Source organism: Acartia tonsa, chromosome 3 (genome assembly GCF_053477335.1).
Source record: "Acartia tonsa isolate MP-2025a chromosome 3, ASM5347733v1, whole genome shotgun sequence".
NCBI classification, from domain to species: domain Eukaryota; kingdom Metazoa; phylum Arthropoda; class Copepoda; order Calanoida; family Acartiidae; genus Acartia; species Acartia tonsa.
The window spans coordinates 52,795,114-52,810,510 of NC_137262.1; the positions used below are offsets into that span (position 1 = coordinate 52,795,114).

Below are 15,397 nucleotides of genomic sequence, written 5' to 3' on the forward strand. Positions count from 1 at the left end.
TTTTGGAATACTTTTTGCGCTTTCACACAAAGTACCCTGTGAAGCACTGATAACCCTCTGCATGGGATATTTATTTGTTTATTTAGGGTTAGGTTAGGTTATATTGGATGCTAATTAGCCACGTCGACTTTCATGTACCAAAGAATTTATTACTAATGATTATTTTTACTTTTAAAATTTATCTTTCAAGTAATTATTTTTCACCACAATCCTAACTTTAACAGGAAGGGTTGAAGTGGAATTGTAAGAATATTATTGTGTGGGAGCAAGGGAAGTGTACTCTTGGTATCCTTATCTCGTTCAGCCATTTTATATTCTTCTTTGTCCCTCTATTTTTTATAGCATATTATTCTTAATTTTAACAGCTCGTTTCGATAGCATTTACGACTTACAGACAAAAGACAATAGATAATACATGTATAAGTATAGATGTATTGTATATACCGGACACCTACCTGGAGACCCTTTTCTTGTGCAAGCAAATTGATTTTGTTATTTTGTAGGAACTTGGTTGTGTTTATATTTCCGACGCTATTTGCTTATTAAAAAATCCCGATACAAAATCGGGAAAGGGTCTCCAACCTGTGAACAGAGTTGTATATAGCAGATCCCCCCTCTATTCTTTTACTTTAATCTACAGATGGTGACCATTTTCATTGCCAATTTAACTGTCCTTAATCCATGCTCGTAGTAGAGTGATAGTAAATACTAGCAAACCAACCATCCATACCTTGCCCACCACTTTTATTGGGGGAAGGAAAATCAAAGAAAAATAGAAGGGGTTACGCTGAAAGAAATGGAATTAAAAAGAAAATGGAGGAGTAATTTTCCACGAAGGGGATGGTTGCAAAGGTTCATGGCTCAAATCTACAATAGTATTATTATAACAATCTAATTTTTGTTAAAAACAAAAGGGGAAAGGGAATTCTAAATTTTCTAGTTGTTCACTTAGTTACTTGCAGCGTTTCTAACCCTTCATGTTATTATAAATGTAAATCATAACTGATTTATCAATACAAGAACAAAATCTTTATAAATATTATTTTCTTAACAGAAAAAAATGTACTTTGATTATAATATGTGAGTTGATAAAACGATAAAAACAAACAGTCTTGTTAGCTAATGAGCTATTAGTGATTATAACAATGATAGCAATTAATAAGCCAGCTGTGTATGGCTCCAGTCAGAATATTGCGCTGATATCAGCTGACAGCAGGGCGTCAGATGGAGACGAAAAAAGCGCCACCTTTACAAGTTATGTGCGACGAAAACGCCCCGGGCAGCAAAGCGCCCCGGCAAACCTCAATAAACGTGGCTCAGAGGGTTTAGGCAGACAGCTCAAGTAAGTTTTGGAAGGGTTTTACTTTTAAACTATTTATCGGTCTGATTATGCCAAAAGTTTGGAGTTTTTTTAGAAGGCTAAGCTCACATAGGTGAACTTGTTTCAATGTAGATATATTAATAAAAAGTTATGTCTGTTACAACATAGATTGTTAGTTATAAGTTACAAATGGATTTATTATTACTTTGATCTTACACCAGATTTTCATGTTCTGAAAAGAGGTGAACTCTGTAACGGGCTAAAATAACGATTCCCTCTTTTTCCCCTCCCTTCTTTCCTGATAAATGGCCCGACCAATAAATGCAGTTACACCTAGTTTTAATTGTTACATTTACATAATATTTTCTAAATTGAATTAATTTGAACTTATTATTTTTCCAAATACTTTGGCTTTTTGTTGAATAAATTAAGTATTAGATTTGATTCCTTGAAAAATATACCTAAAAGATTTGATTAAATGAAATCTTATTGATCAGAACCATTTAGCCCAGACTAAAATGCATTAAAAGATAAAAGAATAGAGAATGTTACTCCCAATAATTCAAATTTTAAAGTTATTCATGTGCAAAATTGGAATTCAATATCTTTTATAGCAGTAAAATTTGAATATTGCTTTTGATAAATTCTAAATTGTTTTACTTAACCTGTATTATATGTAAGCTTTACAATTTTTTCAATTTTACTTTAGGATCCTTTGAAGATTAGACTTAATTATAATCAAATATTTTCTCGTATTCATTCGAATCCGGTGGATAAGAACCAGTTCTCACCCATACGAAAAGACTATGTCTAGCATCCTATTATATCCAGCTTTCTACTAATATTAAAATGTACAATCATAAGATTAAGACCAGTTTTTTAGCCCGTGCCTTCGGCACCTCGGGGCTAAATAACTGGTTTTAATCTTATAATTGTGCATTCTATATCCGCGGAAAGTTGTTTATAATACGATGCGAGAAATAACTATTCCAGTATGGCTTCGAAACCAATTAATATCCACTGAATTATAGCCGGTTCTCAGTAACACTGATAAATATTGTATAGAGGATCGTATTACAGACAATTTTACACGAATTTTAAGCTGAAATGATAAAATTAAAACAAGTTTTCTTACCCAGGCCTTCGATCCCCCGGTGCTTACAAAACTGGCTTTAATCTTGTAATTTTTCATTTTAATTTCAACTAAAAGCTGTCTATGATACCATGCGATAAATGCCTATACTTTTCATATGAAACTAGCATTAAAAATGTTATCTTAAGTACATTTAATATAGGAAGGACATTTTTAGGTTTTTATATTATGTATTTTTAAAAAGCAGACTCCATTAATCCAGAATTTTTAGAGATTCTAAATGACACATACAAACTATTCAATTTGGTAACATTCTGATTTCTAATTTTTTTTATTCACATTGAAAATCATATAAAAAAGGAAATAATAATTATTAATTATTAGATTCTTTCAACTACATAATTACATAAGCTATATAATTTCTACATTATGATTATGCAAGAAAAAGGTAATTGTGTCTTTTCACATTATTTTTATTATTTGTGTACATGTATGGTCCTGGTTGGTAAGAATTCCCCAAATTGGTATTATTATTTACCTGTAATAAATCATCAGGATTCAAGCATTGTCTAACAAACTTGATTCACACTTTTTTCTTTCCCTGCCTAGATTTTAAAACAGATATGCAGAAATCATCTTATTCTTTCTACTAGTTGCTATTAGCTCAATGTATTTTCTTAAATAGTAACAATTTATATAACATTGTCTTTCCCGCCATTTAAAAAGAAGGAATAAGGTTTAATAAGGGCCAAGCCAATATGATTAGGAAATTTTGTTATTACTTATGAAGGTGAGGGTTTAGTGTATATTTAACCTTATTCAAGGATGCAGTGCTATTTTCAAGCTGGGGATGTTAATGTGTATGTCAGGTTTAATAAGAATTTTTTATAAGAATCTGATTTTGATAAAAATAGTGATTCAAGTGATTCTTCTTAGAATTGGTAGAATCTTAGGCATATTCACCCAAAATGCCTGATGAGCTCTAAAAACCCCAAAACCCCATGATTAAAAAAAGTAAATTGAAATGAAAACAAGGGGGGTAGGGCAGTTTTTCGTTTAGGGTAGGTTAGGATTAGTTGAAAACTGGGTAGCCCACAGGGTTACCCACACACCTTTTTTCTCATTTATTTCTTGAATAAGGGAGGGGAGATCTTATTGAGGGAAAGCACCAAATCTAATTTATTAGACTCCAGTAAAGTAAATTTTTGTATATTTGAATATTGTCAAACTCTTGAATCAAATTAATTAACAAAGGCAATCCGTATCAAATACCTTTTATGTAACCACTACTATACATAATGTCAATTATAGTTAATTATTAATGAGTGAATTATTTACTTCAACAAACACAATGTTTCTGAGATTTATATAAATATAGACTTGTCTATTCACATAATTTATTCTAAACCAGTTATTTCTGCTTTTTTAGCAATTTTAAATTACATGATTTACAATCTAAAGTTTAAGTTTAAGTTTACATTATACAAATATTAGTGGTTTGGCCCACAGGTGCTTATTAACAAAAGAGAGCGTTTCTCAATCAAATAAGATTTATAAAGCTCCCTGAGAATCATAGTTGATTCTGTCCAATTATTTTAATAATTATGCTTGTACCAAAAACCTACTACTTCACCGAAGAAATTAAAAACTTGAAAGTTTTTATTTTTTAAAAAAATATACACTTCATTGCTTTACATTTTATATTCTGTTTGCTCACTTTCTTTTAAAGTAAATATTTACATACACTTTTTGTTTATATGTTTTGTTTCATTAATAATTATATTTCAACAGTATGTTAATAGTAGAAACTAATATTTTATTGTACTTGTTACTATCTTTAACAGTATGTTCAATAAAAAAAGTATAAAAAATTAAGATCTTTTCCAAGTTACAATTGTAATAAGAATTATTGCAAATAATATATTTTAGGGTACACACTGTAAATAAGTACAGAACATGTAATATAATTTCAAAACCCTTAAAACGTAAAATATAAAGTTTTCAATGGTTATGCAGTATATAACAAAATAGAAGATATAATTATTAAAGAAACTATTTGTTATACATAGCTGTAAAAAGTTTGAAAAATTAGAGTTTTGATGACTAGAAAATTTACCAAAAGTGTTATATTTAGGTTAGATATTCTTTACATAGGTAAAAAAAATACAAAAAAGCATTGCATATAAAATTATACATCAAATTATTACTTACCTTTTTTGGACATCCCGTATGAAACTCATTAGAAATAAAATTGTGTAGTATTAATTATGATGTACTTTATGCTTGATGGAATAAAAGTAGGTTAAACAAAATACAAGTCATGCATACTTGCATACTCTACAGTTTTAATTGCAATTTGAAGAAAAAAAATGCTTTAATAAGTGACTTTTTTAGGAAAATGAATTAACAAATCATAAAGCTTAAAATGTCTATTAGAGTTATACGTAAGAAAGGGCATTTCTTTCAAAATATTCAATGAATACAAAAAAATAATAGAAGTGGGCATAGTTTTAAAACAAAAAATATAGTTGAATTTATTTTGGTTTTTTAATAAAGCTATCATTATTACAAATATTAATATTTATTGACTACAATGAAATTTCAATTAAACTGAATCTTCACTCTCTGGGGTTTGTAAGCCAACAATTGCTTGGGGCTAACCTAATCTAAACAATATCTACCTTACCTAACAATAAATGGCTTCAACCCTGTATACTACAAATTGTCCATTAGATCTTTTCATGAAAATACCCTTTTTCGAATTTCAATCTTCTGCTAACCTAAAAAGTTACTTTAGGGGCCTAGAAATATATGTACAAAATTTCAGCTCTCTATCTCTACTGGCGACCTAGCGCCAGGCATGTAAAATATCAACAGATAACGGTAGCACGGCGGTTTTAACAATATCTCAGTAATGTGCAGGTTTTCAGCTCTTCTGCATATTTCAATTTAAATACATAAGGCCAAAGATATTATATCCAAAAAATCTTTTGTCAAAGTCTACTCTAGACCTAGCGCCAGTCAGTTTTCTAAAATCATGTATTTTATACCTGTGAAAAATGAAATCACCAGCGCTAGGTGTAGAGTAGACTTTGACAAAAGATTTTTGGGATATCATATCTTAGGCCTTATGTGTTTAAGTTGAAATATGCAGAACACCTAAATTCACCTTCCAAGCCATTCTCTAAGCATTTTAATTTTTTTTTGAAATAACGGGATTTCAAAACTGCCCTTTGAAAAGGCCTAAAAAATATCTTTTTTTGTTCCTTTTTTCACTGTATATAGTTACAACTTATTAAGATATTATTCTCAGTTAAAAAAAAATTGGCGCTTCCAGCACCAAAACCAGCAAAAACAGGCAGTTAAACTTCTGAACCCCTGCTTAACCCTCTGACAGACCCCCCCTCTATCTCGGCTCCTGTTACAGATAGAGACGTAAAACTTTTTTCTGGTTGTTCATGTGTATTTTTAGAGAATTGCTTTTTCTAGTCATAGCGGTCAGACCGCTCCTTATCCGCTTTTTAGCGGCCAGTCGCTAAATATTAAAACAGCTGTAGAGCGGCCAATTTTAAAGCTAAGAAAACCAAATTTTATGACAAACTATTATTTTTTATAATAAAAAAATACCTTTTCTGACCATCGCCAAAAAACGACAAATAACGGAAACCGCCAATTTTGGTGGTAAAACGGCGGTTGGCGGCGCTAAATAATATTTTTATCTGTTTATAGTTACAACTTATTAAGATATTATTCTCAGTTAAAAAAAAAATTGGCGCTTCCAGCACCCAAACTGGCAAAACAGGCAGTTAAACTTCTGTATCCCTACGTAACCCCATAACAGACCCCCCTCTATCTCGGCTCCTGTCATAGATAGAGACGTAAAACTTTTTTTATGTTGGTTCATGTGTATTTTTAGAGAAAATTACTTTTTCTAGTCATAGCGGTCAGACTGCTCCTTATCCGCTTTTTAGCAACAAGCCGCTAAATATTAAAAAAGCTGTAGAGCGGCCAATTTTAAAGCTAGGAAAACCAAATTTTATGACGAGCAATTATTTTTCATAACAAAAAAATGCTTTTTCTGACCATCGCCAAAAAACGACAAATAACAGAAACTGCCAGTTACGGCGATAAAACGGCCAATTTTAAAGCTAAGAAAACCAAATTTTATGACAAACTATTATTTTTTAACAGCCAATTTTAAAGCTAAGAAACCCAAATTTTATGACAAACTATTATTTTTTATAATAAAAAAATACCTTTTTTGACCATCGCCGATAACAACAAATAACGGAAACCGCCAATTTTGGCGGTAAAACGGCGGTTGGCAGTGCTAAATAATATTTTTATCTGTTTATAGTTAAAACTTATTAAGATATTATTCTCAGTTTTAAAAAATTGGCGCTTCCAGCACCCAAACCGGCTAAAAAATTGGCTGGTCTAGAGCTGTTTTAGAATTCCGCTACTGGCAGCTTAAAAACAGCAAAACTACAGGTAGGAAATAAAAAATCAGTTAAAAATCAGTCAAGGAGTGGCCAAATGGTCATGGCCTTACTATTCACGGAAGATTATTATTACTCAAGAATTAATATATATTTATCAAAAAATTTAATTGATTTGAAGCTTACATGGACTGCCGCCACTGGCTGCGGTCAGCTGGAAACAACAGCTGATTTAAAAAAAAAATTTAATATGTCATGTAGGCATGTAAGATAAGCTGAATTTTACAATTTTAAGTCTATGAGTAAAAAAATAAATACACTGGAGCCATTCAAAGTTATTTGAAGACTAGGAGGATTATATCCTGCTGGATCATACCTGAACACCTAATTTTGACTAAGGTTGATTAAATATTACAAAAGTAATTACAAGAGAGTTGTCCTTACTTCTGATCTTAGAGCTTTGTCTTTATGGATGTTGTCATCCTATTTTTTGTCTGTATTTAATCACTTATTAATGTTGTCATCATTGTCATATTATTTGATAAAAATATCAATGCTTTACCAATAAAATTTATAGAGAAGATCATCTTGATGTTTTTAATAATTAGATTTGTATATTTTCATTTTGTTGTTAACCCTTTGTAGACAAATTGATAATATTTCTAAATGTTATTTTTTTTTAATTGTCTCTACAGCTTTTTTAATATTAAGCGGATAAGGAGCAGTCTGACCGCTATGACTAGAAAAAGTAATTTTCTCTAAAAATACACATGAACCAACAGAAAAAAGTTTTACGTCTCTATCTATGACAGGAGCCGAGATAGAGGGGGGTCTGTTATGGAGTTAAGTAGGGATGCAGAAGTTTAACTGCCTGTTTTAGCCGGTTTGGGTGCTGGAAGCGCCAATTTTTTAAAACTGAGAATAATATCTTAATAAGTTGTAACTATAAACAGATAAAAATATTATTTAGCGCTGCCAACCGCCGTTTTACCGCCAAAATTGGCAGTTTCCGTTATTTGTTGTTATCGGCGATGGTCAAAAAAGGTATTTTTTTATTATAAAAAATAATAGTTTGTCATAAAATTTGGGTTTCTTAGCTTTAAAATTGGCCATTAAAAAATAATAGTTTGTCATAAAATTTGGTTTTCTTAGCTTTAAAATTGGCCGTTTTATTGCTGAAATTGGCGGTTTCCGTTATTTGTCGTTTTTTGGCGATGGTCAGAAAAAGCATTTTTTTTGTTATGAAAAATAATTGCTCGTCATAAAATTTGGTTTTCCTAGCTTTAAAATTGGCCACTCTACAGCTTTTTTAATATTTAGCGGCTGGCTGCTAAAAAGCGGATAAGGAGCAGTCTGACCGCTATGACTAGAAAAAGTAATTTTCTCTAAAAATACACATGAACCAACAGAAAAAAGTTTTACGTCTCTATCTATGACAGGAGCCGAGATAGAGGGGGGTCTGTTATGGGGTTACGTAGGGATACAGAAGTTTAACTGCCTGTTTTGCCAGTTTGGGTGCTGGAAGCGCCAATTTTTTTTTTAACTGAGAATAATATCTTAATAAGTTGTAACTATAAACAGATAAAAATATTATTTAGCGCTGCCAACCGCCGTTTTACCGCCAAAATTGGCGGTTTCCATTATTTGTCGTTTTTTGGCGATGGTCAGAAAAGGTATTTTTTTATTATAAAAAATAATAGTTTGTCATAAAATTTGGTTTTCTTAGCTTTAAAATTGGCCGCTCTACAGCTGTTTTAATATTTAGCGACTGGCCGCTAAAAAGCGGATAAGGAGCGGTCTGACCGCTATGACTAGAAAAAGCAATTCTCTAAAAATACACATGAACAACCAGAAAAAAGTTTTACGTCTCTATCTGTAACAGGAGCCGAAATAGAGGGGGGGTCTGTCAGAGGGTTAAGCAGGGGTTCAGAAGTTTAACTGCCTGTTTTTGCTGGTTTTTGTGCTGGAAGCGCCAATTTTTTTTTTAACTGAGTATAATATCTTAATAAGTTGTAACTATATGCAGTGAAAAAAGGGACAAAAAAAGATATTTTTTAGGCCTTTTCAAAGGGCAGTTTTGAAATCCCGTTATTTCAACAAAAAAAATTTAAATGCTTAGAGAATGGCTTGGAAGGTGAATTTAGGTGTTCTGCATATTTCAACTTAAACACATAAGGCCTAAGATATGATATCCCAAAAATCTTTTGTCAAAGTCTACTCTACACCTAGCGCTGGCGATTTCATTTTTCACAGGTATAAAATGCATGATTTTAGAAAACTGACTGGCGCTAGGTCTAGAGTAGACTTTGACAAAAGATTTTTTGGATATAATATCTTTGGCCTTATGTATTTAAATTGAAATATGCAGAAAGGCTGAAAACCTACACATTACTGAGATATTGTTAAAACCGCCGTGCTACCGTTATCTGTTGATATTTTACATGCCTGGCGCTAGGTCGCCATTAGAGATAGAGAGCTGAAATTTTGTACATATATTTCTAGGCCCCTAAAGTAACTTTTTAGGTTAGCAGAAGATTGAAATTCGAAAAAGGGTATTTTCATGAAAAGATCTATTGTCCATCATTCATAACGATTTCAAATTATTTTACACTACTTTTTTTGTATAGCAATTCTTAATGTTTTTTTGAGTTGTAAAAATTGTAACTTATAGTAGGTTTGACGTTAGCAAAGCATTTAATAAATGATTTATTTTTTTAGCCCGGGTTCAGCTGGCTCTCTGGCTAAATCCATCAACGGGTCTCTCAGATCAGAGGTAAGTTTCATTTGTAGAGCAGCTACCCTATACAACTTTAATGTGTCAATATTCATATTTTTCTCGTATTTGTTGAAATTTCACTAAATTTTTTTCAATCACTATTCCAGCATTCTGATATTCTGCATTGGTATTAAAGTTATAATAAAGTATAAACCTTAGTACTAAGTTTCCAAGAATCTTGTTCAAACTTTAGAGCATAATTTTTAGAAAATACCTAATATAAACTCATTTTGCTAAGATATAATGGAAACTTGAATAATTTGATGCTTCAACAAATTGTTCATTTTTTCCCCGCACTTTTTTACGTTTTTTTTTAGAATGCACCTTCTGCAATATAAAGTAGTAATGTTTCTTTTGTTCTGAAATTGTATATCTTGAAAATTGTTTGTCCACATTGGTAGGACTTTTTAGTAAAGCTTCATGAGTATCTTGGGGCGCTGTTAACTGTTTTCCTTATCTAACCCGACCTCAACAAACGAACTTTCAAGCGTATTAAAGATACTCTTTAAGTTAGGTTAGGTTAAGTTGAGTAAAGAATAAAAATCCCACATGTATAGGGATGTAGAAGTTTGCTTATAAAAATAAAATATTTAGGGGGACAGGGGGGATCTAGTGGCCCAAAAATAGGATTAGTGAAAGAACCGAATATTTTTTCTGTTTTAATCAAACAACACAACAAATTCTGTTGTATTATTTCTACGAATCTTGATTATGTCGCGCCAACCGATTATTATTTTTCTATTTGGCTTCACTTTACAATTTACTGATTGAATTTGGCCAATTCCAAGAAATATTGGTGTTGACGGATATGTCCGCTTTAAGATGCGTACCATCTCTATAAGTTTCACTTTACTTGTTTCCTTCGAAAGAAGGGAAATCTATGAACTGAAGAAATTATTAATCGCTGTTTTTTTAACACTAGCTTATAATAATTCTTTTAAGACAAAATATTTAGATTTTTATATCTTATTTAGATTTCAACAAAGTCCTAACGTAATTATAAACATCTAATTCAGTATTAAAACTTGTACATCCAGCATTTTTAGTAGTAAGTCTAAGTTTAATACTGAATTAGGTGTTTTCTTTAAGTGTTATATTCTTATACTTGAGCAAGGGTTACAATGATAGGTAAATGAGAAAATGTAATAAATTTTTTCATTTGAAAAACTATAAACCAGGGGCGTGTAAAAGGGGACCCCCTAAAACCTAAAATTTGGTAGAACTGTCTTTCCCTTTTCACCCCCTTTACACCCCCCTGGTAAATTGGTAAATCGCTCAACAAAAACAAAAAATGGTGGATATTATTCAAACATCAATTACCCAGATTTTTCTAATCAGAAAAGTAGCTATGGAACTCTGGAGGAATTTATACTTGTAAAGTTTCAATATTGTGTAATAATATTGACAAAAGTTTGTTTCTCTTATATTAAAAGAATGTCTAGTCACCTAACCATTAGTAATCACTGGTTAGGAATAAATGTATAGATGTAAAATCAAGACAACTTCCTGGCCCAAGTGATGGAGACCCTTTTGTCTGCTAGCAAATTACTTTTTTTTGTGGGGACTCGGCTGTGTTTATACTTCTGATTATAAGCTGATTTCAAATACTCAATACAAAACGGGACAGGGTCCCCGACATGTGGGCAGAGTTACATATTGCTCATGCCCCTTCTATTCTTTTACTTTAATCGGTTAAATTTGAAGCTACCGAAGCCAAAAATTGAAAATATTCCTTATCCCTGATCTGTATTACATCATTTCTGATGGACATTGACTTTTACAATAGTTTTTACGATTATTTTTTAGCTTTGTTTCTTTAAGCTTCTCTGTAATCTTTTAATATTCAAATAAATTCTTTTCTTTGTTGTGTAATGTGTAAATTTCTTTTCTTGTATTCATTCGAATCCGGTGGATAGGAACCGGTTCTCATCCATACGAAAAACTATGTCTAGCATCGTATTATATCCAGCTTTCTACGAATATAAAAATCTACAATCAGAAGATTAAAATCAGTTATTTTTAGCCGGTGCCTTTGGCACCTCGGGGCTAAAAAAACTAGTTTTAATCTTATAATTGTACATTCTATATCCGCGGAAAGCCGTTTTTAATACGATGCGAGAAATAACTATTCTTTGTTGTGAAGAGATGTTGTGTAATGTGTAAACTTCTTTTATTCTATTTTGAAAGAGGCGCGTGTAGAGGATTTGTTAAATAATTTCATCTCTGATAATTTTTGACATCCTATTGTATAAAATAAAAAGATAAGTAGAGGAGGATTTGTAATTAAGGTTTAGGTTTTGTAAAATCTCTTTCTGAGTGAATATAACTTATTTCGAATTTTGGAAATAATTAATAGTTAGTTTTCCTAAAAAGCTAAAGACTCCATTTAAATCTAGTCTTTTTAAAAAGCCCACTTTATTGGCTGAAATAATATATTCAATAGCAAAGAGTGATTCCATTACATTTACAGAAATTATAACTCGAATATAATTTCCATTGAAATTGTTTAGCTCAAGTAAAAAGGCGTGAGTTGTCGATTTTGTCTGCCACAATCAAATTAATACAAACTTAAAATGAATTACGAAGGCGGTTTTTTCTTAGCTTAATAGAGTTAGAGTAGAGTCAACAAATCATAATTATCTGTAAATCAATAAACTAGGATCAAAGCCTTTCAAACAGTGGTTTGCTTCATAGCATATTCTTTTTAAAAATGGATGACATGTTTTTGGATTTAAAAAAAGAGCTGTTTGGCTGTGCATTTTAAACCAACATAAGCCGCCGCTTTTGGCGGCGACTGCTTCAATTTATAACAAAGTAATGCGGCTCTGCTAAGGACTGTTGACTTACTTTAAGCTTTGTATATATATTGTGAAAAATTGACTCGCTTTGCTCTTTTAAAAATCATGTAAAAGATTGTTCTACAACTTTTTGATCTAAAGTCAAAGCAGCCAGGTCTATAAAAGGAGTCTACAAAGTTTTTTTCTTTTTAAATTAACATTTAATTAAAGTTTGCAATTCTGTTTCATGATTTCTTACTTTTTATTTCCCGTTTTTTAGTCAATCAGGGTGAAAGGGGACTGTGAATTACACTGGTACCCAAAGTTGAATATTCATACATACGTTACATATTCGTTGGATAAAAAACGTTAAGTGCTTTTAATGAATTCGAATTGGTTGTTTACAAGCTAATAGTGTCCAAACTTTTTAAATTATAATTTGTTAATTTAGCTTATCATTGGGGATTCATAACAATTTATCGTCCATTGTCTTATCCCTTAAGATCCCTTCATAATATTACAAATTACTAAGAATATGCTTCACTTAATTTTGCTTTATTTTCAATGTCATGTTTTAAAATTGATGAAAATCTAAAACAAAAACCTAATTCCTGTTCTTTTTAAATCTTGTACTTTAAAATTTTCAAATAATTTTTCCTGAAAACTTTATTGAAACTCTTTAAAAGCAGTATACACATCGTCGAGGAAACTATTGGCAAAATTGACAAAATCAAGGTTACTTCCTCTAGTTGTACAATATATATAGGGACAATTAAAAACAACCTTGGGGGATTATATGGAAGGGAAAACTTATAAACACCACACAATCATATATTTTAACAGGGGAAATGTAACTGTAAGAAAGTATTTGTTTCTCAGAGATGGAATGCAGGGATCTAAAGGGATAAGACAATGGTTAATAAATTATGATGATGCTACAATGATGCTACAGAAAATTAACCCTCTGTAGATTAGTGGTTGAAATGTGTTGACACTCAACTTGATTAAACAACCAATAAAAATTCATTAACAGTTCAAAAAGGTGTTAAGCCATCGAATAAGAAAATGTTTTACTAAAACTTTGGGAACTAGTGTAATAAATAGCCCAATGTCCCATCTCTCTCTGGATACTTGTGCTTTTTTCAAAGAGAGTCATAATTTAGATTACTAAGACTATCAGAGCGATTTATTCTTTTAAATGTTCTATACCTTTATTGTCCATGTCTACAGAAAGTTAATTTTGATTATTTTATGGTTTTGTGGCGGGCTTTTACATTTTTATTGCCTTGTTCAATGATATATTGTCTGGGAGGAAAGGAACATTTATCTACAAATCTTTCTTCCTTCATTTGTTAATTAACGAAGGGCGAATGACATTGATAACTAATGGTAGCAGTGTCTCATTTTATGTCCAAAAACCACAGTATTAGGCAAAGTGACATCCAAAATAAAACCAACCATTTGCTTGCACCTGTTTTGTATCGAGTTTGTTACCATCCATACTTGTGAGATGTGTTTATTTAAGCGACAAGCCATTACTCCTATTCTTATTATTGATATCATGTTCCAGATATAGCAGTCTTGAGTATGACTCGGTCTAAAGCTATTTGAAACCTGATATAACAGCTATTAAAGGCCATTAATCTATGCCAGCTATTGAAGTTTGAATTTCACTCACATGAATATGTAATAAAAAATATTTATTTATCATTGTCCCATCCGTGTATCTCTGACTATTGTAATGTCAATTCAAATAAAGTGGATTATAATGCTGTGTTTTTCCAAAACCACCAAAAAGTGTTATATTTTTCCATCTTTCTATATATATTTTCAATTCTACTGAATGTTATTTTTAGTAGAATTTTTTTGGCATTCAAAATTACGCAAGACCTTAAATATAATGTTTACATGCTGTTATTCAAAAATTTGAAAAAAAACGATTATTTCATTTTAAAAAAATATAAGCATAACCTAAACTGCAAAACTACTTATAATTTTCGTGTTTTGTATTTTAACCATTTTAAGGTCAGCCGACTTGCTACCAAATAGTGGTTCCAAAGGATTTTTATCACATTGAAGTTTCATGTTATCTATGCACAGAAAATATACTTTTATATCAAGTTAATACATATCAAAAGGAACCACATTGAACTGGGAGCATTGAACTAATGTAATTTATTATAATTTGACTTTATTAATACAATTTAGCATTTGATATAATAATCTAGTTTAGTCCTGAATTTATATGGCAAATTAGAATTAGGTTTTAGCAAGTTATTGTATGTATTAAGAATTATGTAATGTAATGGGGTATTTAACTGGTCTATTGCTTCATTTATTTTTTTCAATTTACATCTACCTACATATTTATTAATCTATCTATTTATCTTTCTATCTATCTCTCTATCTATTTATCTATCTATTATCTATTTGATTATCTTTCCATCTAAATATCTATCTTTCTACAGGGATCTAAAGTGATAAGACAATGGCCAATAAATTGATGTATTTCCCCAATGATGACACACTAAAATTACTCCTTCTGTAGATTGTAATAAGTGGTTGGAACGTTTGGACACTTAAATTAATAAAATAACCAATCAAAATTCAATAAAAGTACCAACAAATTACTTTTGGGATAAGTGGAATAAACAGCCCAATATCCCCTCCCTCCCTAATCTACCAACTAATTATCTACCTATCTTTCCATCTATATATCTATGTATCTATCTATCTATCTAGATGTCTGGTGAGAATGAGATGGATGGAGATAATATAAATGTAGTTATCAGAGTCAGACCCTTATCAGCCAAAGAACAAAAGGTAATATTCATATGTTTTTGCGGTTAGGGAGATCTTATTTTACAGACACACTGACATTGTAATGACGTTTTAATAATTATCATTTTACTAAAATTTGCTTTGTAGATTCTCTTTATCTTTAAGAAGAAAAGAACGATGCAATTAATATAATTAATTTATCTTAACTAT

At 30.9% G+C, this 15,397-nt stretch overlaps 1 protein-coding gene across 4 annotated transcripts in view; it reads left to right on the forward strand.

Moving 5' to 3' along the window:
• The first annotated feature begins 931 nt into the window (after window positions 1-931).
• LOC145314572 (kinesin-like protein KIF12) overlaps window positions 932-15,397 on the forward strand; it is a 63,584-nt gene continuing 49,118 nt past the window's right edge. For 3 of the 4 annotated variants that reach the window (XM_080154547.1, XM_080154546.1, XM_080154549.1), the window contains exons 1-3: window positions 959-1,342; window positions 9,572-9,626; window positions 15,149-15,229. In XM_080154547.1, coding sequence (XP_080010673.1) covers window positions 1,146-1,342; window positions 9,572-9,626; window positions 15,149-15,229 — 333 coding nt within the window. In that variant the 5' untranslated portion in view covers window positions 959-1,145. Of the gene's footprint in view, window positions 1,343-9,571; window positions 9,627-15,148; window positions 15,230-15,397 lie in introns of all 4 variants that reach the window. The other variant, XM_080154548.1, reaches the window with a different exon arrangement.